Source organism: Athene noctua, chromosome 2 (genome assembly GCF_965140245.1).
Source record: "Athene noctua chromosome 2, bAthNoc1.hap1.1, whole genome shotgun sequence".
NCBI classification, from domain to species: Eukaryota; Metazoa; Chordata; class Aves; order Strigiformes; family Strigidae; genus Athene; species Athene noctua.
The window spans coordinates 1703296-1725897 of NC_134038.1; the positions used below are offsets into that span (position 1 = coordinate 1703296).

At 56.7% G+C, this 22602-nt stretch overlaps 2 protein-coding genes across 10 annotated transcripts in view; both read left to right on the forward strand.

Moving 5' to 3' along the window:
• Positions 1-10473, forward strand: part of EEF1D (eukaryotic translation elongation factor 1 delta) — a 28262-nt gene extending 17789 nt beyond the window's left edge. For 5 of the 8 annotated variants that reach the window (XM_074898322.1, XM_074898316.1, XM_074898317.1 and 2 more), the window contains 5 exons: positions 6502-6598; positions 6855-6958; positions 7857-8105; positions 9493-9687; positions 10377-10473. In XM_074898322.1, the coding sequence (XP_074754423.1) occupies positions 6502-6598; positions 6855-6958; positions 7857-8105; positions 9493-9687; positions 10377-10415 (684 nt within the window). In that variant the 3' untranslated portion in view covers positions 10416-10473. Of the gene's footprint in view, positions 1-5277; positions 5347-6501; positions 6599-6854; positions 6959-7856; positions 8106-9492; positions 9688-10376 lie in introns of all 8 variants that reach the window. The other 3 variants (XM_074898320.1, XM_074898321.1, XM_074898315.1) reach the window with 1 other exon arrangement.
• Positions 10474-14406: 3933 nt separating this feature from the next.
• On the forward strand, positions 14407-22590 carry NAPRT (nicotinate phosphoribosyltransferase). 2 transcript variants are annotated; one of them, XR_012633086.1, is made up of 14 exons: positions 14407-14602; positions 15425-15552; positions 15663-15745; positions 17004-17134; positions 17203-17318; positions 17425-17618; positions 17824-17964; positions 18129-18213; positions 19216-19296; positions 20491-20593; positions 20685-20842; positions 21456-21563; positions 21699-22291; positions 22377-22590. XR_012633086.1 is itself a non-coding variant. In XM_074898326.1 (13 exons), exons 1-13 carry the CDS (start codon positions 14416-14418, stop codon positions 21756-21758), a joined length of 1575 nt encoding a protein of 524 aa, XP_074754427.1. In that variant the 5' UTR covers positions 14407-14415; the 3' UTR covers positions 21759-22590. The 2 variants fall into 2 exon arrangements, 1 of the variants encoding a protein (XP_074754427.1); XM_074898326.1 differs by having other exon boundaries at positions 21699-22590.
• The last annotated feature ends 12 nt before the right edge of the window (positions 22591-22602 follow it).

Below are 22602 nucleotides of genomic sequence, written 5' to 3' on the forward strand. Positions count from 1 at the left end.
CAAAGGTTTGTACCTCCTAAAGGAGGGTACAAAGCTCCGATGCTGGAAACATTTGTTTGCACATACCTTTCATCCCGCTATGCATGGTCATCTCTGCTTTAAACAACCTCTCCAGTTGACATCTGCTCGATCCCTCGTGCTTTTCTAGATATCAAGTTGTTAACATGTGCAGTACTGCAGCTGGAGGCAGTGAGACTGCACGTGGGGATTTTACAGCTGGGGACCCGAGGCACGGGGAGGCTCGACTTGCCTGAGATCATAAGCAAGTCCAACAGAGCGGGTGACTGAACTCTCCCTTCCTACACCCTCCCTGGGGGCTGTAACAAAAAGGATGTCACTGGGTAGGTGGCTGGTGTGGGAGTTGAAAGCTCTGTTATTCCCTTCTCTGCCCGAGCTCCCTCTTGCAAAGCATTTGTGGGTTTCAAATGAGAAAAGCTCCCAGAAAACCTCTGATCCTGTTAAAGTGTTTGGAGACCACGGTCAGAAACACATCTGTGTCACACCTTCTGCAGGAAACCAGCCAGGACCCATCCTGCTTGGTCTTAGGTGGGGGGGAAAAAAAATCTTTTAGTTCTTCAACATCATTTCCCCACTGTTCAATTTTGTGTATCTAACTGTGACTAAACTTTCCCTGTTTCCAGAGACCAACCTGAGGGGAAGGGTGTTGTATCCCTGCGTGCACAAAATAGGTTTATTTTTTTGGATGAAGCTGTTGAGTGCTTTGAGCTCTGGACTGGAAAAACCTACACATCACATCTATAACAGAGCTTGTCAAATCTGCATTCTGTTCTTTGTAACTGGTTAACTCAAGAGGAAAAAAAATACCTCCAAATAATACTTGTAGTGAGGGAAGTGCCAGCTTTCCAGCTGCAGGCATTAGCTAGACCTGACATACCAAGGGAAGAACTTTTAGCTGTAGTGATCCAGATTTCTTTCTGCTGATATGTAGAAATGTAACCTTTGCCAACTTTTTCTTCGTTAGTCAGCGTTCTTGTCTCTGATATTTAAAGTATGTTTTAGAGCTAATCTTCAGAGAGGGCCAGATGTTGATAGTAGCCCTTTGAGGCTGAGGCTAGATTCTGTTTTCTACCCTTCGTAAGCAAGAATTCCCAGGGTTTTAATTTGCTTGGATGATTAAATTTATATGCAGTCCTTGGTGTGGTTCCAGGCTTGCTGAGCACTTTTACGCAAAATATTTGGAATTCATTGCAGTGCTGGTTAGTGTATCTAATGTGGATTCAACACAATGACTGTGGGTTAAACTTTGAAAAAAACAACGTTTTTAAGAGCTCCATCCATGACACAATGCACAGGAAGTGACTGCAGTGATGCTCTGGAACTCCCCACCTTTGAGACTTTGAATTATTTTCCTTGATAAAATTCACAAACGCTTGTGTTGAGCTTCCTCTTGGCGTAGTTGAGTCAGAAGAGGAAATAGTGTTTGGTTGTGCAGAGGAAAAAACACGGTGTAGGTAGTGTGTAGCTTAGGTTGGCGACCACATCTTCAAAAGCTTCAAAAATCCTCACCTCAGGGGAAAGCCCACAGTCTCAGAAAGGCAACTTTGCCACCATTTCTGAAAGTGTGACTTGACCACCTCCCAGAATTGGGCACTTTATTCAGCATTGTGCCTCTCGCACTGTGTTTTACACAGGTTCCACGTTCCCAAAGGATGGCTGCCCTGGTTTGTGAAGACTTAATATCTTGTTTGCTTGAGCTTGGGGCAGGCAGCCCTTTCTTATTGCCAGCTCAGGCTCACCCTGCCCTGGGGTTGCCCAGGATGAACAAGTAATGGCTGAATTCCACAGGGTGTTGATTTAAATCACAGACTGGGTTCAAGGGACCTTAAATATCATTTAGTCCAACCCCCCTGCCCCGGGCAGGGCCACCTTCCACTAGCCCAGGTTGCCCAAAGCCCCGTCCAACCTGGCCTTGAACCCTTCCAGGGAGGGGGCAGCCACAGCTTCTCTGGGCAGCCTGTGCCAGGGCCTCACCCCCCTCACAGGGGAGAATTTCTGCCTTGGATCTGATCTAAATCTTCCCTGTTTAGTTTAAAACTGTTACCCCTTGTGCTGTCACTACAGGCCCTGCTAAAAAGTGTCTCTCTTTCTTATACAACTGTTGAAATGCTGCTCTAAGGTCTCCCCGGAGCCTTCTCTTCTCCAGCTGAACCCCCCCAACTCTCTGTCCTCACAGGGGAGGTGCTTCAGCCCCCCCGGTTATCTTTGTGGCCCTGTGCTGTGCCATGTCTGGGAGCACTGAGAGCCCCCCACCATGCTGTAAATCTCCCTTTCAAACAGGCACGAAAAATACAGCACAGAGGAATGAGTGACTCCAGGTTTATGATTAGCTTAGCCTCTGTAATTTGCTGAATCTGTTCATCCATTGAACTATTCACATGAGTTTTGTGGGCTTTTTTAACCTGTAGGTGCATCCAGGTTGGTAATTAATCTTGCCATTTCTTCAGAGACCTCATTACCAGCTTGTAGCTGAGAAATCCTGGGGGTGAGACGACTCCCCACGGAGCCACCCAGATATTTGTGCTGCAGCTCCTGTGCTACCTGTGTTGCTGCACACCGATGGGCAAGCGCCTCTCTGGGCTTCATTATCTCTATTTACAACCTTAATGTCGTCTCACGTGCAGGATTGATGTGAACTGGCAAAGGAGGTGTCAAAAGGGAAGGAGTTTGTGCATTGCAGAGCTCTGCCTCGCTCTGCGCGATTCCCTGGTCGCTACGTGAAGCTTTAGAAACACCGCCACTATATTTTACACTTCTCAAAAGGTCTGCTGAAATAACAAAATGTCATGTTTCCATGCTCTTCCTCACTGAGAACAGCTTCAGGCAGAGCGGAGTGTTTCAAAGTGCTCTCACCTTGCTCTTGCAAGCCACAGCTATGGCCTTTTTGGGGAGAATGGCCACGATTTCCTCAAACTCTGTTCTCTAAATTGACACAACCACTCAAGGCTGGCAGGTTTTTCTGTTGAAATAACAAAATGCCATCTTTCTGTGCTGTTCCTTGCTGAGAACAGCAAAGTGTTTCAAAGCGCTTTCAACCTCACTCTTGCAAGCCATCGCTATGGCCTTTCTGGGGAAAATGGCTGTGATTTTTCTCAAACTCTTTCCCCTACACTGACACAACCACTCAAGGCTGCAGGCTTGTCTGTTGAAATAACAAAATGCCATTTTTCCATACTCTTCCTCACTGAGAACAGCTTCAGGCAGAGCAGAGTGTTCCAAAGTGCTTTCACCTTGCTCTTGCAAGGCATAGCTACAGCCTTTTTGGGGAAAATGACAGTGATATTCTCAAACTCTTCCCCTAAATTGACACAACCACTCAAGGTGGGCAGGTTTGTCTTGAGCTGGAGGCCTCCTGCCAAGCTGTAGGTGTTTTTCCTGCGAGAAGAGCGGTACTGAGCTGTTCTGTGTGAGACTCCACAATGGCAGCTGACAAGTGTAAAGGTAGATGGTGCTGCCTCAGGTGAGATTTTTCATATTTTTGCAGGGGTTATCATTAACAGGGAAGAGAAATGTGGAGGCACAGCTGGGTTCTGTGACATGTTTCCACTAAAGCTGAAAGCCAGGATTCGACTTAAAACAGGCATAGCCATGTCACAGCGCCTCGAATATCCACGGCTGTGTGCAGGTTAGCCAGTTGCCACGGCACACGTGGAGTCTGCTGAAATGTTTCAGTATTCAGCTTGAAAACGTGACTAGGGCTTGAAACTGCCAAATAGCTGCAGTGTTTGCTGCTTAGTTGAATCAGCAGGCTGCTTTTGGGGGAAAAAAAAAAAAAAAACCCAAACCTGGCTGTGTATCTTTTTGCAGGTGACACAGCTCCTGTGTTTGATCATTAGTCAAAACAAGATGTGGGTTTCCACACGGTGGGGATGGATGTGACTGTTGCCAGAATTCACTTTCATAGAATCATCTGGGCTGGAAAAGCCCTTGCAGCTCCTCCAGCCCCACCATGACCCTCCCCCTGACCGTTCCCAACTGCCCCAGATCCCTCAGCGCTGGCTCAGCCCGACTCTTCAACCCCTCCAGGGATCCCGGGGACTCCCCCCTGCCCTGGGCAGCCCATTCCAACGCCCAACAGCCCCTTCTGCACAGAAATCCTTCCTCAGAGCCAGCCTGACCCTGCCCTGGGCAGCTTGAGGCCATTCCCTCGGGGCCTGGCGCTGGGGCCTTGGCTCCAGAGACTCATCCCCCCTCTCTGCCCCCTCCTGGCAGGGAGTTGCAGAGGGCCAGGAGGTCTCCCCTCAGCCTCCTCTGCTCCAGACTGAACCCCCCCAGTGCCCCCAGCCGCTCCCCAGCAGACCTGTGCTCCAGACCCTGCCCCAGCTCCGTTGCCCTTCTCTGGCCACGCTCGAGTCATTCAATGGCCTTTTTGGGGTGAGGGGCCCAGAACTGAACCCCCTCAGCGAGGGGCGGCCTCCCCAGTGCCGAGCCCAGGGCTCAGATCCCTTCCCTGTCCCTGCTGGCCACGCCAGGGCTGACACAAGCCAGGATGCCGTTGCCCTCCTTGGCCCCCTGGGCACACTCTGGCTCATTCTCACCCCCCCAGTCCCTCTCTGACCGGCAGCTCTCCAGCCACTCCTCCCCAGGCCTGTAGCCCTGCTGGGGGTTGTTGTGGCCCGAGGGCAGAACCGGGTATTTGCCCTTAATGAAACTCTTACACTTTGCACTGAATTAACTTAAACCGTGGCCCAGATGGTGTAACCAGAATAGGAAGAGATCAGGCAACGAGTTCATCTGAGCTTTAATTTTTATCCTTGGTGCGTAAGGCTAAGGGCTGGCCTGCTGTGGGGAGCCCCCTGTGGCTACCAGCCTCTGCTCTCAGTGGTAGTTGTGGACTTATTAAGAGTTTTGGTAACCTTCCCTGTGCTTCTGCATCTGTCAGGTGTTAGATTTTTTTTTATCTAGTGACAGCAAAGCTTAGTGGAGACTGTGGTGTGTGCCACCGTCATTGTGCATCTGTTGCACCTCTGGTTTTACAGATGGGCAGACTGTGCTCTAGACATCTCTGTCTAATTCTGCTGTAACCTTTCTGCAGGCACTGAGATGTTTAACAAGAAGTTTGCAGAGTTCACGGATAAATGTTTCTGTGCAGGCTTTGTTCTGTGTGTAGTTGGTGTGAGGCTGTATCTTGTTGCTTGATGATTTATCTTGCATGTGGATCTGCTTCTTGCACTTGAACTGCCTCTTCCAGCATGAGTGAAACCTTCTTCTATCTTCCGTGTTGAACCAAACATCCCCCAAACCTTTTGCCCTTTGCAGCAGAAGACAGTTCCTCGTAGTAAAGAAGCTCCTCCTGCCCGTCACAAGAGGCAGTCGGGCCGCTCAACTGTAAGTCACCTGCGCACGGATGGAGCTGGATGTGTGATCTGAGAGGACGTTGTAGGGCCAGGACAGCCCTGCCTCGGGGAGATGGGCCAAGTTCTCCTTCCTTACGAGGAGAAGTGTTGGTCCTGTGGTCCTTACATCTCACCTTATATAATAGGAGCTTCTAGCAGGGCATTTAGTCTTCCCCACTTGATCTGCTCTCATGTTCCTGGGCCTGCATCTACCTCAGAGGCTGTGCCAGAGATTGAGTTCTTGATACTTTTGACCTCCGGCCCCTGCCCCTTTTTGGGTGGGTGGAGATGGGTCTCTAACCTTCCTGCTCAGAGCAGCTCGTGCTTCCATGTGTCTCCCTGAGACCTGCTTTCTGTGTGCCCCATGTTCCTCTCTCTTCATCTTAATCCCTGTGTTCCCCCCTCTTCATCTTCAGTGACTGCTGAGATGTCAGAAGCATGTCAACTGCAATCGAGAACCACCTTATAATTATATGCAGGGTGCCCTTGAAAGAGTATAAATTATTTCCTCTATTGTTGTATTCAGTTATAAATGACAAAGCGTGAAGGCCTGTTATTTTCTTTCTTTTTGATTTGAATTCATAGATAAGGGCCTCCTTAAAAAAAAAAAAGCTCCTTTTTGTTGTTAAAGACTTTTGAAGCTGCATCGGTATAATTGCTCCCTCAGGATGTGTTAAAGTAGATTTAAGTTGTTTTGAGAGGAATTAAAGGCTGGACTGGGAAGGCAGGAGTACAGAAACACTGGGATCTCTTCCCAGCTTCCACAGTGACTCACTGGGTGACGTTAGGCAGGTCACTTTTGCGCTCACATTCTGTAAGATGAGACCAGCTGCCCCATTTCAGGGACTCGGTGTGAAACTTTCTAAATTCTCTGTGTGTTTAGTGACAGTCTGTGATTCAAAACTAAAGGATGACTTAATCCTTTGCTCCTCAGTGCCAGCTGAAATTTCTTGAAATAGGTTTCCTGCTTCACTCTGTAGAGCTAGTGTATTGTTTTTAGAAAGCCTTTAAGAAAATGCCTTTTTTTCTTAGATTAGTTCTTATATTTTCTTCTTCCCTGAAGGCATGACTCTGCTTTGTTTCACTGAACCATTGGCCTTGGGAGTAAGCAAACAGATTTGTTTCATCTTGGTTTTCCTTGTTGCAGAGCTCAAGCACAACCGCTCCTGGGCCTGCTGGTGACCAGAATGAACTCCTTTCCAGAATTTCTCACCTGGAGGTAGAAAATCAAAACCTTCGCAGTGGTAAGTAGGAAAATCTTCTGGCATGAAAGCAAAACTGGGTGATGGGGTCCTGCTCCTGCGGGCTGTACCCCCTTACTGAGGTTGTGGTCAGGTGAGCACATGCCAGTGTCTTGAGCAGAGCTTTGCAGGCTTCCCTCTGTCTGGGGCAACTGGTGGGTTTTCAAGCCCACTTTGAGCAGAAACAAATTTATCCTGACTTACAAACTGATGTAGAACCTGCAAGATACAGTTTTATTCCCCTTCTCTCTTCTCACAGTTGTTGCAGACCTTCAGATGGCCATCTTCAAGTTGGAAAGCCGTCTGAACGCTCTGGAAAAATCATCTACCTCCCACCAGCCCTCACCGGTTCCTCCAACCCAGGTGAGCATTGGCAGAGTGTTGTTCTTACCTGCTTCACGCTCATAACGTCACTCCCAGGGTCTCGTTTGAAGATGGCGAGATGCTCATAGTTAGGATGAGTTTGGTGCAGATTTTCCAGCGGTTTTGGTAGCTGCCTTGCCAAAAATATCTTGCCGAAATATTGTAGAGATACCTTGCCCAAATGTTGTAGAGAGGAGTAGTCTGCCCTCGGACCAGCAAAGAAGCTACGTTAGAGATTTCAGCCAGGGAGAGCTGATGCAAATCTGTGAAGCTTGGAATTAATACATACTTGATTAGCATTTAGCCCGTGGCACTGTGATTTTCTTAGCAGGCACCAGGTAAAATATCCCTTTATTACAATAAACAGAATCGGAGATGCTTTTTTAACAAATGTCCTCCATAAGAATATGTTTAATTGGATTTAAGGCAAAGCTCTGTGGGAGCTGAATGCGTGGCACCGGTTTGATCAATTCTTGTAGGTTGGAAGATGTGCTGCCAGTGGTGCTGGGGGTCTCTGCAGTAAAGCCTCCAGAAGGTGTAGACCCCTCCTCACGTGAGGGGAAGACACTTGGTTGCGTTCCCAACTGCTGTCCCACTCAGACTTTTGTGATCTAGATATCCTGAGCCCTTAGCAGAGGGATCAGCTCTTGGCTACGTGGTGGTTTTCGCTCTACGAATAGATTTATGGCTGTGCCGGGCCGTTTCAAAGGTCCTTCTTGTCAAATGTCCTATTTTCATGGCTTATTCTTCACACAAATCACACGGTGTGGGCCACGTTGGCTGGTTTGAGCGATGTAGACTTCTGTGCCTGAGCCTGTGCCGCTCCGATTCAACTTTGGGTTAATCTTCTCCCCTTTTTCCTTGATGCCAACTTGGAACGTGCCTCACCCCGATGAAGAAAGTGGAACCGTTCAGTGTTCCCTCCAAAAAAGTGGAGCTCCCATCTGCTTCACCAGCAAAGAAAGTGGAGCCAGCTGCTGCAGAGGAAGACGATGATGATGACATTGACCTTTTTGGTAGTGATGATGAAGAGGAAGACCAAGAGGCTGCTAAAGTCCGGGAGGAGAGACTGCGTCAGTACGCGGAGAAAAAAGCCAAGAAACCGGGTCTTATTGCCAAGTCTTCTATCCTTCTGGATGTGAAGCCAGTGAGTAGCTGAAGCGGCGGGGCTCCTGGGTGAGGCTGTAAATAGTTTTGCACTTTTAGGGGGGGCACTGGTGAATGTGCGACCTGCAGACTTCCAAACTGAGGGGCAGAGCGAGGTGGGATATTGCCGCTGGGATCTGCCACCTTGCTCCGTGGCAAGCGCAGGCTGTTACCTGAGGCTTCCCTGACCCAAACTAACCCTTTTCTTTGAAGAAAAAACAGATACTGAATGCCATAAAGATGGGAATGAGCCTTTCTTTTGTCCACTTGACATGGTAGAACAAAAGCTCTGGGTGAGCTAGTGCTCTGAGAGATGCCCTTCGTTAAAAGCCACTTAAAAGTGAGCGCTTTGAAGTGGTTGTGTTGCTGCAGGAGGAATCCCCCTCGCACCTGCAGTGCCTGTAGGGAGGAACACAACGATGTGCTCTGCAGAGCTGCTGCAAAGTCAGATTGAGCTCGGCTACCCTGTCAGCTAATTCTGGTGAAAACAGCCAAGAAAGGGCAGCTTGGATCAGCTGAAATGTCTGGAGAGAGGAGAAGAGTTGAATTTTAAGTTACAGAATCATCTGGGCTGGAAAAGCCCTTGCAGCTCCTCCAGCCCAACCATGACCCTCCCCCTGACCGTTCCCAACTCCCCCAGATCCCTCAGCGCTGGCTCAGCCCGACTCTTCAACCCCCCCAGGGATCCCGGGGACTCCCCCCTGCCCTGGGCAGCCCATTCCAACGCCCAACAGCCCCTTCTGCACAGAAATCCTTCCTCAGAGCCAGCCTGACCCTGCCCTGGGCAGCTTGAGGCCATTCCCTCGGGGCCTGGCGCTGGGGCCTTGGCTCCAGAGACTCATCCCCCCTCTCTGCCCCCTCCTGGCAGGGAGTTGCAGAGGGCCAGGAGGTCTCCCCTCAGCCTCCTCTGCTCCAGACTGAACCCCCCCAGTTCCCCCAGCCGCTCCCCAGCAGACCTGTGCTCCAGACCCTGCCCCAGCTCCGTTGCCCTTCTCTGGCCACGCTCGAGTCATTCAATGGCCTTTTTGGGGTGAGGGGCCCAGAACTGAACCCCCTCAGCGAGGGGCGGCCTCCCCAGTGCCGAGCCCAGGGCTCAGACCCCTTCCCTGTCCCTGCTGGCCACGCCAGTGCTGACACAAGCCAGGATGCCGTTGCCCTCCTTGGCCCCCTGGGCACACTCTGGCTCATTCTCACCCCCCCAGCCCCTCTCTGACCGGCAGCTCTCCAGCCACTCCTCCCCAGGCCTGTAGCCCTGCTGGGGGTTGTTGTGGCCCAAGGGCAGCCCCCGGCATTTGCCCTCAGTGAAACTCCTACTGAAAGTCTCTGCCCCCCCGGGCTAACACTGATCTCCAGTTAAACACTGACGTTCCCTCTTCTCACCTTTGCAGTGGGACGACGAGACTGACATGGCGAAGATGGAGGAGTGTGTCCGGTCCATCCACATGGACGGGTTGGTGTGGGGAGCCTCCAAACTGGTCCCAGTAGGTTACGGCATTAAAAAACTCCAAATCCAGTGCGTGGTGGAGGATGAGAAAGTGGGAACAGACATCCTGGAGGAGGAGATCACCAAGTTTGAAGACTACGTAAGTCTGTCCGCGAGACGGGTAACGCTGCGTGATCCCTGACCCACAGGGTTGGTTTTAACTGAGGTTCTTCCACAAATTTTAGCAAATTTAGATATATTTTTTTAAAAAAGACGGACTTATTGGAATTGACAGTGTCTTCCTGCTGAGACACTTGTATATTTAAATATATATTTTTTAATGCTGGCTGATGCGGCTGTCTCACAGGTATTTTGTGGAGCCATTCTGCAGGCTCTTGCTGCTCCTCCAGCCCCCGCCAACTGCTATTTTGAGGAACCCCCACTTTTATGCACTTTTACAGGGTGGACGCACAAATATTTAACCTCAGCGACTGGGATATCTCCATCCCCATCCTCCCTCCTGTAGAAACGGCAACAGGAGCATCAGGAACTTGAATCTTAACATTGCTAGAAAGTCTTAATACATTTTGTAGTCTGGACTAAAGGTTTGTGCGGGAACTAGCACGATGGAATGTCCTGTTGTGACTTGATGTTGCAAAAAAAATATTAAATAACCATCCTTCAGGTTCTCCTGGCACAGCTGGGGAGCTGGTTGGAGAGACCTGGGCCACGTTTGGTCTGTCTGAGCACCGCTAGTGCGTGCTGGGAAAAAATCCCCGACGCGAGCGTGGCTTTAACCATCTGCAAACCCCTCGGTGACCTCTGGTTGCTGCTTTTGTTCTGTTTCAGGTGCAGAGCGTCGACATCGCTGCGTTCAACAAGATCTAGAAGCAAAATTGTATCCCCGCTGAAACTGTAACTAATAAAGATCAAGATTGGGAGTGCAGATGGGAGGCTTTTTTTTTTCTTTTTTTTTTCTGCCCAGTGCAACTTCTCCGAAGCAAATTGCTGTGCGACTTTGGGGTATTTCCCTTCCTTCTTCCCTTCAGAAGAGGAAAGGCCTTGAGGTGGGTGTTTTGCTGATGAGGATACCAGATAAACTCGGACACGGGAGTGGAAAGAGTAGGTGTATTTTTCTAGTGATAATAAATGGGGTTCTCAGTGACAAGCAGCTGAGCAGGAGCCAGCAGTGTGCCCGGGTGGCCAAGAAAGCCAACGGCCTCCTGGCTTGGGTCAGCACTAGTGTGACCAGCAGGAGCAGGGAGGTGACAGTCCCCCTGTGCTCTGCACTGGGGAGGCCACACCTGGAGGTTGTGTCCAGGTTTGGGCACCTCAATCCCAGAGAGATCTGGAGGGGCTGGAGCGAGGGCAGAGGAGGGCAATGAGGCTGGGGAAGGGCTGGAGAATCAATCCTGTGAGGAGGCAGGGCAGGAGCTGGGAGTGTTGAGTGTGAGGAGGAGGAGGCTGAGGGGAGCCCTCATCCCTCTCTGCAGCTCCTGCCAGGACATTGCAGAGAGGCTGGGGCTGGGCTCTGCTCCCAGGGGATCAGGGACAGGACAAGAGGGAACGGCTGGAAACTGCCCCAGGGGAGGCTCAGGCTGGGCAGGAGGAGAAAATGTTTCCCAGCAAGAGTGGTCCGAGAGTGGAAGAGGCTGCCCAGGGAGGGGGGAGTCCCCATCCCTGGGGGGGTTTCAGGGCCGTTGGGATGAGCTGTGGGGGATGTGGGGTAGGGGAGAGCTTTGTAGAGTCGGGCTGAGGGTTGGACTCGATGATCCCGAGGGGCTTTTCCAACCTGAAGGATTCAGTGATTTGTAACAGTAATACAGAAAACATGCAGTAAGAAAAGGCAGAATAATGCACTTAAATAGGAAAATACAGGGTAATGCATGAAATCATTACTATATGAGAGGGAGAATTAAAAATCACCACTTGCACCCATTACCATCATCCAGACCTGCAGGTGCTGGGGAGCCCCGGCTAGTAACCAGCGCCAGGCCCCGAGGGAATGGCCTCAAGCTGCCCAGGGCAGGGTCAGGCTGGCTCTGAGGAAGGATTTCTGTGCAGAAGGGGCTGTTGGGCGTTGGAATGGGCTGCCCAGGGCAGGGGGGAGTCCCCGGGATCCCTGGAGGGGTTGAAGAGTCGGGCTGAGCCAGCGCTGAGGGATCTGGGGGAGTTGGGAACGGTCAGGGGGAGGGTCAGGGTTGGGCCGGAGGAGCTGCAAGGGCTTTTCCAACCCAGATGGTTCCGATTCATTCTTGTTGTTTCATCCTCACCACCGATTACATTCTAAGCCGTATCTTTCATTAATGAGCACACACATTTCGTTAATGACTACGCAGCCTCACCTCGGGGCCTGAACAGGCCCCAACACTTGAGCACTTTTTCTACCAGACCAGGTGGTTTGTTGTCACACAGCTCAAACACCCCCTGGCACGGGGGTCATCGGTTATAAAACACAGGGGATGGCAGGTCACCTCTGGCTGGGGCCTGTTGTCCAAACCTCGGCTCCTCAGCAGAGGTGACCAACATTTTGGGGTCAGAACGCCTGTGAGTGACGTCCTGTCCCTGGAGCCTCCGCTGAGGGGGTTCACGCTCCCCTTTCCCCCACTGGAGACCCCACTTGATCTCAAAAAAACCCTAAAATCAGGATGGAGCCTGAGGAGCCATCTGGGAATTGCTGCTTTAGGGCTCAATTTCCTCCTGTTTTCCCCTCGTTGCTCTTGTTGCTGCCCGTTTGGTTCCCTGGCAGCCCGGTGGGGAGTGCAGGTGACACTTCAGACTGTGGGGACACACGGTGACACACGTGCTCTGGCACCGTGTCACAGTCCAAGGTCACACAGTGATGTGGGGGGGGCTGTGGGGTTGTGCTGAGGGATGGTGACTCCGGTGTCCTGCGTGTGACACACGTGTCCCTGGGGAGCTGCCCTGTGCCTGGGCTGTCCCCTGGGCTCAGGGACACCCCTGTGCGTGTTGTCCCTTGTCCCTGTGTTAGTGTGGCTGGCGTTATACCTGGTGTGTGGCACCTGTCCCCTGCGCCTGGGGACTCTGGGTGTGTTGTGCTGGGTGTGGTGTCCCCAGAGCCCTTGTGTCCCCTGTGCTGTCACCCCCAGGGCCCTGTGTGTCCCCCATGTCTGCTGTGCTGTCACGCCCTGGGCCCCACGTGTCCTCTCTGCCCCTTGTGCTGCCACCCCCGGACCCTGTGTCCTATGTGCTGCTGTCCCATGTGTCCCCTGCACTGTCACCCCCAGGGCCCCATGTGTCCCCTGTGCAGTTACCCCCAGGGCCCTGTGTGTCCCCTGTGCTGCCACCCCCAGTGTCCTGTGTGGCATATGTCCCATGTGCCACATGTGTCCCATGTCCCCTGTGCTACCACACCCAGTGCCCCATGTCCCTTGTACCGCCCTTGCCTGGCACACACTGTCCTGGGGACACGCCTGGTGTCCTCTGCACCCCTCTCCTGGGGCTCCTGTGCCCTCCCCCCTGTGCCCTGTGTCCCCTAAGCCACCAGTGTGTCCCCAGTGTTTCCCATGTGCTGCTGTCCCCACTGGGGCCATGGAGTGTCCCATGTGCTGCCAGCCCTGGTGCCGTGTGTCCCCTATCCCCAGTGTGTCCCCTCTCCCCAGCCTGCCGCCATCCTGGTGCCCAGTGTCCCATGTCCCCTGTGTGCTGCCATCCCTGTGTCCCCTGTGCCCAGTGTCCCCAGTGTGTACTCGGTGTACTTCCATCCTTGTGTGTCCCCTGTCCCCAACCCTGCTGCCATCCTGGTGCCCATTGTCCCATGTCCCCCGTGTGCTGCCATCCTTGTGTCCCCTGTCCCCAGCCCAATGCCATCCTTGGTGCCCAGTGTCCCCAGTGTGCCACCATCCCTGTGTCCCCTGTCCCCAGCATGTACTCTGTGTACTTCCATCCCTGTGTCCCCTGTCCCCAGCCTGCTGTCACCCGTGTCCCCTGTTTCTCTAGTGCCCAGTGTGTCCCCTGTGTGCTGCCATCCCTGTGTCCCATGTCCCCTGCCCCCAGCCTGACACAATTTCTGGTGCCCAGTGTCCCCAGTGTGTCCCCTGTGTACTTCCATCCCTGTGTCCCCTGTCCCCAGCGTGTACTCTGTGTACCTTCATCCCTGTGTGTCCTCTGTGTCCCCTGTCCCCAGCCTGCTGTCACCCCTGTGTCCCCTGTTCCTCTAGTGCCAAGTGTGTCCCCAGTGTGTCCCCTGTGTGCTGCCATCCCTGTGTCCCATGTCCCCTGTCCCCAGCCTGCCACCATCCTCGTGTCGCCTGTCCCCAGTGTGTCCCCTGTGTGCCACCATCTTTGTGTCCCCTGTCCCCAGCCTGACACAATTCCTGGTGCCAGTGTGTCCCCTGTGTACTTCAATCCCTGTGTCCCCTGTCCCTAATCCTGCCGCCATCCTGGTGCCCAGTGTCCCATGTCCCCTGTGTGCCACTATCCCAGTGTCCCCTGTCCCCAGCCTGCTGTCACCCCTGTGTCCCCTGTTCCTCTAGTGCCCAGTGTGTCCCATGTGCCCTGTCCCCAGCCTGCCGCCATCCTCGTGTCCCCTGTGTGCCACCATCCCTGTGTCCCCTGTCCCCAGCGTGTACTCTGTGTACCTTCATCCCTGTGTGTCCTCTGTGTCCCCTGTCCCCAGCCTGCTGTCACCCCTGTGTCCCCTGTTCCTCTAGTGCCCAGTGTGTCCCCTGTGTGCTGCCATCCCTGTGTCCCATGTGCCCTGTCCCCAGCCTGCCGCCATCCTCGTGTCCCCTGTGTGCCACCACCCCTGTGTCCCCTGTCCCCACCCCGCTGCCCGCTGTCCCCCCTCCCGGTTCCCAGCCCCTCCCCGCGGTGTCCCCGTCCCCCCCATGGCGTGTCCCGCTCCCAGGCTGCCCCGCGCGGGGCCATGGCGCTGCTGACCGATCTCTACCAGCTCACCATGGCCTACGGGCACTGGCGGGGCGGCCGCCACCGCCTCCCCGCCGCCGCCGAGCTCTTTTTCCGCTGCGGCCCCTTCCGCGGAACCTTCGCGCTGGGCGCGGGCCTGGCCGAGGCGCTGCGCTGCCTCCGCGCCTTCCGCTTCTCCGCCGCCGGTACGGGGCGGGGGGGGACCCGGGGGGGACCCTGGGGGGGGACAGGGACATCTCAGAAGGACTTAAGGGGGATGGGGGACTTCTCAGAGGGGCCTGGGGGATGGGGGTGCCCCCCAGTGGGAGTTGGGGGGGGGACGGGAGGATTTAAAGGGAGACAGGGACACATCAGACCTGGGGGACAGGGGTACCCCCCCCCCCCCCCCCCCCCCCCCCCCGTGGGAGATGGAGGGGAACGGACACAGCTGTCAGGGGGACCCCTCCGAGGGACTTAAGGGGGACAGGGACATCACAGAGGGAGCTGGGGGACAGGGGTACCCCCAGTGGGACCGGGGGGGGACAGACAGCTGTCAGGGTGACACCTCAGAGGGACTTAAGGGTGACAGGGGTACCCCCAGTGGGAGCTGGGGGAAGGCGGGGGGGGACACAGGGGACCTGCTCAGGGGGCCTTAAGGGGGACAGGGACCTCTCATGGGAACCTGGGGGACAGGAGGTACCCCCCAGTGGGACTGGAGGGGGACAGAGACAGCCCTCAGAGGGGACAGGGGGGAAATGGGGATGCCCTCCAGGAGAACAGTGCTCCCTCTGGGGACTTGGGGGGGCCCTGACACCCCCCCCAGGGCTGGGTGTACCCCCAGCCTCACCCCACATCTCTCTCTGCAGCTGCGCGGGGGGGGCGTTGCGGTGAGATGCCCCCTCAGCTGCCCACAAACTGTCACCCGTCCCTGGTGTGGGAAATAGGGTCCGTCCGGCCTTGAGCTGTGACCTGGGGGTGCAGGGGGGGGCCCACGCACCCCCAGTGCCCACCCAGCTCTGCCCCTGCAGACATCGCCTACCTGCGCTCTGTCCTGCCCAGCACCACGGAGGACGCTTTCTTTGATTATTTGGCCACCCTGGACGCCTCGGAAGTCACGGTGTCCGCTGTGCCGGAGGGCTCCGTCGTCTTCGCCAGGGTGGGACACACTTCTCCGGACCCTCCCCTGCATTGGGGGGGTGGAGCTGCTGGCTCCCACATCCCTGTGGGGAAGGACACGGGGATGTCACCGCTCGCTTGTCCCCACAGGTCCCGTTCTTGCAGGTGAAGGGGCCGTTGCTGGTGGTGCAGCTGCTGGAAACCTCGTTGCTGTGTCTGGTCAACTACGCCAGGTAGGGACACGTCCTGCTGTGGGCCCCTGGGACCGCACCCATCCCACAGAATCCCAGAATCATCTGGGCTGGAAAAGCCCTTGCAGCTCCTCCAGCCCAACCGTGACCCTCCCCCTGACCGTTCCCAACTCCCCCAGATCCCTCAGCGCTGGCTCAGCCCGACTCTTCAACCCCTCCAGGGATCCCGGGGACTCCCCCCTGCCCTGGGCAGCCCATTCCAACGCCCAACAGCCCCTTCTGCACAGAAATCCTTCCTCAGAGCCAGCCTGACCCTGCCCTGGGCAGCTTGAGGCCATTCCCTCGGGGCCTGGCGCTGGGGCCTTGGCTCCAGAGACTCATCCCCCCTCTCTGCCCCCTCCTGGCAGGGAGTTGCAGAGGGCCAGGAGGTCTCCCCTCAGCCTCCTCTGCTCCAGACTGAACCCCCCCAGTGCCCCCAGCCGCTCCCCAGCAGACCTGTGCTCCAGACCCTGCCCCAGCTCCGTTGCCCTTCTCTGGCCACGCTCGAGTCATTCAATGGCCTTTTTGGGGTGAGGGGCCCAGAACTGAACCCCCTCAGCGAGGGGCGGCCTCCCCAGTGCCCAGCCCAGGGCTCAGATCCCTTCCCTGTCCCTGCTGGCCACGCCAGTGCTGACACAAGCCAGGATGCCGTTGCCCTCCTTGGCCCCCTGGGCACACTCTGGCTCATTCTCACCCCCCCAGCCCCTCTCTGACCGGCAGCTCTCCAGCCACTCCTCCCCAGGCCTGTAGCCCTGCTGGGGGTTGTTGTGGCCCAAGGGCAGCCCCCGGCATTTGCCCTCAGTGAAACTCCCCCAGCTGGGCTCAGCCCATGGCTCCAGCCTGCCCAGGTCTCTCTGCAGCCTCCCTGCCCTCGAGCAGACCCACACTCCCACCCAGCTGGGTGTCATCTGCAAACTGACTGAGGGTGCCCTCGATCCCCTCGTGTACATCATCAATAAAGATGTTAAACAGGAGTGGCCCCAACACCCAGCCCTGGGGGACACCACTGGTGACCGGCCGCCAACTGGATTTAACTCCCTTCACCACAGCTCTCTGGGCCCGGCCATCAGCCAGTTTTTGACCCAGTGAAGCGTGTGCCCATCCAAGCCACGAGCAGCTGGTTTCACCAGGAGAAACCTCCAAACCCCACCGAGTCCCATGGCGCTCCCCGTCATGTCCCCACACAGCAGCACAGAGGCCTGGCTCGGCGTCACTGATGTCCCTTTTTTTTTTTTTTTAATTTTTTTCTTTTTCTCCCCAGCCTGGTGGCCACAAACGCCGCCCGCTTCCGCCTCCTCGCTGGCCCAGACATGAAGCTGATGGAAATCGGGCTCCGTCGTGCTCAGGGGCCAGATGGGGCCCTTTCAGCCTCCAAATACTCCTACATCGGGGGTGAGTGTTGCCCAGCGGTGCCCTGCAGCCCCCACGGCTGAGCCATCACCCACGCGCCCCCTTCGCAGGCTTCGACTGCACCAGCAACGTCCTGGCGGGGAAACTCTACGGCATCCCGGTGCGTGGCACCGTCGCCCACTCCTTCATCATGTCCTTCACCTCGCTGGAGGAGGTGCAGCCCCGGGTGAGCGTCGCTGAGGGCAGGGGCTGGGATGCTCTGGATGCCACCACGGGGAGGGCGGGTGCTAAACCTGTGTCGTGTGTGTGTCCCCCTCAAACCCCCCGTGCAGGAGCTGCAGCCGCGGGCGGGAGGAGAACCGGTGGATCTGCCGTCGGTGGCCGAGTCGTGGCTGCGGCGGGTGTGTGAGCTCCTGCAGACCCCCCCCGAGAAGGCAAATCGGGGCGAGCTGGCTGCCTTCGTGGCTTATGCCGTTGCCTTCCCGTGTGATTTCCAGGGGCTGCTGGACACGTACTGCGTCAGGAGGTGAGGACACCACGTTCCTCCCCAAAACCTTGCCCCCGGGGTGGCTTTGCGGGGACTGATGTGTCCCTCCTTGCTTGGTGGCTGCAGAGCAGGGACGGCTCCACCTGGCAGCGTTCTCCTTGTTGTCTGACGGAGGGCATGGACCTGCAGCTGGGTCCCTGTCCTGCTGGTCAAGGGCTACTAACCCTCTCCTTGCCCGTACCAGGAGCGGCTTGCCGAACTTCTGTGCCGTTGCCCTGGCCCTGCACCAGTTGGGGTACAGGGCTATTGGGGTGCGCCTGGACAGCGGGGACCTGGCCTGGCAGTCCAAGGAGACCCGCCGAGTGCTCCGAGCCTGCGGCGCTCAGTGAGTCCCCCCACCTTGCAGAGTTTGGGGTGGCTGGCACCGGTTGCTGGCACCCAGCACCTCGTCCTGTCGTGGCAGGAGCCCTTGTGGCTCGAAAGGGTGCAGCGAGCAGAGTCAGGGGTCCCCCCCCCAAACCCTGCACCCCCTCACTTACTCCTTGGCAGCTTCCAGGTGCCCTGGTTTGGGACCATCCCCATCGCTGTCAGCAACGACATCAGCGAGCAGAGCCTGGAGGAGTTCAGGAGGGAGGTGAGGGAGCTGCTGCCGGGGCAGAGAAGTCACGTTTTCTCTGCCCTTGGGCCACAACAACCCCCAGCAGGGCTACAGGCCTGGGGAGGAGTGGCTGGAGAGCTGCCGGTCAGAGAGGGGCTGGGGGGGCTGAGAATGAGCCAGAGTGTGCCCAGGGGGCCAAGGAGGGCAACGGCATCCTGGCTTGTGTCAGCACTGGCGTGGCCAGCAGGGACAGGGAAGGGATCTGAGCCCTGGGCTCGGCACTGGGGAGGCCGCCCCTCGCTGAGGGGGTTCAGTTCTGGGCCCCTCACCCCAAAAAGGCCATTGAATGACTCGAGCGTGGCCAGAGAAGGGCAACGGAGCTGGGGCAGGGTCTGGAGCACAGGTCTGCTGGGGAGCGGCTGGGGGAACTGGGGGGGTTCAGTCTGGAGAAGAGGAGGCTGAGGGGAGACCTCCTGGCCCTCTGCAACTCCCTGCCAGGAGGGGGCAGAGAGGGGGGATGAGTCTCTGGAGCCAAGGCCCCAGCGCCAGGCCCCGAGGGAATGGCCTCAAGCTGCCCAGGGCAGGGTCAGGCTGGCTCTGAGGAAGGATTTCTGTGCAGAAGGGGCTGTTGGGCGTTGGAATGGGCTGCCCAGGGCAGGGGGGAGTCCCCGGGATCCCTGGAGGGGTTGAAGAGTCGGGCTGAGCCAGCGCTGAGGGATCTGGGGGAGTTGGGAACGGTCAGGGGGAGGGTCATGGTGGGGCTGGAGGAGCTGCAAGGGCTTTTCCAACCCAGATGTTCTGGATTTCTGTTTGGGATGTGTGAGGTGGACACCAGAGTCACTTGGGACTTTCTCCCTGGGTGAAAAAAGAGAAGAGTGGGCAGAAAAAAAAAATGCTTTTTGGGTGGGATGGATGGACAGAGAGACACTGGGCCCCTTCAGGCAGAGCATCCTTTGACCTGCCTCAGTTTTGGCGTGGATGTAAAAACCAGTGGCAGGGCTGGGCTGTTGATGGCCGCTGTCTTCTCTGCCGCCCCAGGGGAGCGAGATCAACATGATCGGCGTCGGGACGAACCTGGTGACGTGTCCCCTGCAGCCGTCGCTGGGCTGCGTGTACAAGGTGAGAGCGGCTCTGCCCGGCGGGGGCTGGGGGACGGGGGGCACTGGCTGAAGGGACAATGCTGTGAGGCCACTCTCAAATCATTGAATGGTTTGGGGTGGGAGGGACCTTAAAGATCATCGAGTCCCACCCCCCTGCCCCGGGCAGGGCCACCTTCCCCCAGCCCAGGTTGCCCAAAGCCCCGTCCAACCTGGCCTTGAACCCTTCCAGGGAGGGGGCAGCCACAGCTTCTCTGGGCAGCCTGTGCCAGGGCCTCACCCCCCCTCACAGGAAAAAAAAAAAATTCTTCCTTAGATCTAATCTAAAGCTTCGCTCTGCCAGTTTAAAACCATTACCCCTTGTCCTGTCACTACAGGCCTTACTAAAAATGTTGTCCCCATCTTTCTAACAGTCCCTTAATAATATTGAAAGGCGGCTCTAAGGTCTCCCCGGAGCCTTCTCTCCCCAGCTGAACCCCCCAACTCTCCCAGCCTTTCCCCCCAGCAGAGCTGCTCCAGCCCTCGGACCATTCCCGTGTCCCTCCTCCGGCCCTGCTCCAGCAGCTCCATGTCTGTCCTGTGCTGGGGACCCCAGAGCTGGACGCGGGGCTCCGGGGGGTCTCACCAGAGGGGAGCAGAGGGGGACAATCCCCTCCCTCGACCTGCTGGCCACGCTGCTTGGGACACGGCCCAGCTTACAGTTGGCTCTCTGGGCTGCGAGGGCACATTGCTGGGTCATGTCCCATGTTTTACCCACCAGCACCCCCAAGTCCTTCTCCTCGGGGCTGCTCTCCATCCACTCCTCCCCCAGCCTGTGTTGATACCGGGGATTGCCCCGACCCCTGGGCAGGACCTTGCCCTTGGCCTTGTTGAGCTCCATGAGGTTCACATGGGCCAAGTCCTGCCAGGGACCCTCTGGATCACATCCCATCCCTCAGGGGACTCAGCTGTGCCACTCAGCTCGTGTCATCTGCAAACTTGCCAGTGTTGAGCTCAATCCCACGATCTCTGTCCTCCTTGGAAATAATGTTCACGAGACATTTGTAAGAAGCAGCTTGCGGGCAGGCTGCCCAACTTTGGGGTGGTTTGAGAGGTATTTTATGATTTAATCAGCTGGTTTGCATCAGTGGCCTCCCCACACACACAGAGGACACAGAGCTCCTGGCACAAGTGCCAAAAATAAGTTGCCCACCCCCTTAACCTCCTTCTCCTCCAGCTGGTGGAGGTCAATGGCTCCCCGTGCCTGAAGCTCACAGAAGACGAGGAGAAGATGACCATCCCAGGGCCCAAAACGATCTATCGGCTCTATGATGCTGCTGGTGAGTTGGAGTTGACCTGCAGCCCTGACTCTGTCACCCTGTCCCTGATGTCCTGTGTCTCCACTGGCTCCTAACTTGGCACCCCGTGCAGGTCACCCCTTCATGGACCTCATGGCCCTGGAGGAAGAGCCCTCGCCCCGAGCGGGGCAGGAGCTGGCGATTCGCATCCTGGGGCAGCTCGCTGAGATCAGCAAGGTCGTGCCTACCACCGTGGAGCCCCTCCACCGCACGTACTTCAGAGACGGCCAGGTCAGGGGCGGCCTTCTGGGGTGTCCTCCCTCAAAGCTGGGTGAAGGACCAAGCCAGGGTGGTTGTGTCTTGGTAGTAAAGTCAGGCTCAAGGGTTAGACCCTTGTGGCTGGGATGATGGGGCAGGGACCAACTTGGGTGCTGTGGTGTTGGTGTCCATCCTGGGGCTGGCTCGCTCCCCACCATGGTCACGCTCATAGAATTATCTGGGTTGGAAAAGCCCCTGAAGCTCCTCCAGCCCAACCATGACCCTCCCCCTGACCGTTCCCAACTCCCCCAGATCCCTCAGCGCTGGCTCAGCCCGACTCTTCAACCCCTCCAGGGATCCCGGGGACTCCCCCCTGCCCTGGGCAGCCCATTCCAACGCCCAACAGCCCCTTCTGCACAGAAATCCTTCCTCAGAGCCAGCCTGACCCTGCCCTGGGCAGCTTGAGGCCATTCCCTCGGGGCCTGGCGCTGGGGCCTTGGCTCCAGAACTCATCCCCCCTCTCTGCCCCCTCCTGGCAGGGAGTTGCAGAGGGCCAGGAGGTCTCCCCTCAGCCTCCTCTGCTCCAGACTGAACCCCCCCAGTGCCCCCAGCCGCTCCCCAGCAGACCTGTGCTCCATCCCTGCAGGTGTGTGAGCCACTGCCCAGCCTCCCCGAGGTGAGGACCCACGCACAGACGTCCCTCAGCTCCCTCAACCCCGCTCACCGCCAGCTCCACGAGCCACAGCCCTACCCGGTACGTCCGCCGCTTGCCCGACCCCATCAGTACACCCCCGGGGGCTGAGTAAAGCCAGTGTAGCTCCACCACAGAGCTGCCACGGGTGTCTGGCAGGGACCACACGTTCACTGTCCCCTCTTGCCCCCGTGCCAGGTGGCTGTGACGGAGAGGCTGCACCACCTCCTCACCGAGCTGAGGCAGGCCAGCCAGTGAGGGGAGCCCCCCTCAGCCCCCCGCCGTGCTCCTCCATGCTCTTTTGAAGACCAGGTGACTAATTGGGAATGGTTCTAATGCTGCTGTGTGGTGCCGAGCCAAGGACCCTGCAGGAACTGGAGGTGCTCCCTGGAGTCCCAGTAGCAAAACTGGGCACAGAGGGAAAGGGCAGGTGGAGCTGGGAGGCAGCTGCCTTTGTGTTCTCAGGCAGCATCGGCCCTTCCCTGCCTTCCTCGGAGGTCCTGCCACCCCTGTGCCTTCTGTCATGGCAGTGCTGCCTGCCTCGGTGGCCCTGCCAGCCCTGTGCCTTCTTTGGTAGCCACCCTGCTCCTCCGTGGCACTAGAGACCAAGACTTGAGCACAGAAAACAAGATCCTACCAGAGGAAGGACCAGTGTGTCTGCACCCCACGTCTGGTGGGACAGCTGTGACAGATGCACTTTGTCCTTTCTATTTTCATGTTGGGCTCTGTGGCCACATTTCACCTTCTCTCCATTTCGGATGCATTCCCTGGGGCATGGAAGCCAGCTCCAGGTTGACGCCAGCTCCAGGTTGACGCCAGCTCCAGGTTGACGCCAGCTCCAGGTTGACGCCAGCTCCAGGTTGACGCCAGCTCCAGGTTGACGCCAGCTCCAGGTTGACGCCAGCTCCAGGTTGACGCCAGCTCCAGGTTGACGCCAGCTCCAGGTTGACGCCAGCACTCTTAACCTGATGTTCATAAAGGAAGCATGGCACTAATCCTTGCAATTAGCTTCATTCTAAGCAAAAAAAAACCCAAATAAAGGCCTTAACCTGCTGCTGCCACATCACGTGGCTGCCCTGGTCCTTCAAAACACTTGTTGCCT

What these genes read in the sequence shown, in the direction of transcription:
- NAPRT (XM_074898326.1), top strand. Translation starts at nt 14,416, where the DNA reads ATGGCGCTGCTGACCGATCTCTACCAGCTCACCATGGCCTACGGGCAC. An exon ending in GACACGTACTGCGTCAGGAG is followed by an intron (nt 17,619 to 17,823) that starts GTGAGGACACCA and finishes TGCCCGTACCAG; the next exon opens with GAGCGGCTTGCCGAACTTCT. An exon ending in TCGGCTCTATGATGCTGCTG is followed by an intron (nt 20,594 to 20,684) that starts GTGAGTTGGAGT and finishes CACCCCGTGCAG; the next exon opens with GTCACCCCTTCATGGACCTC.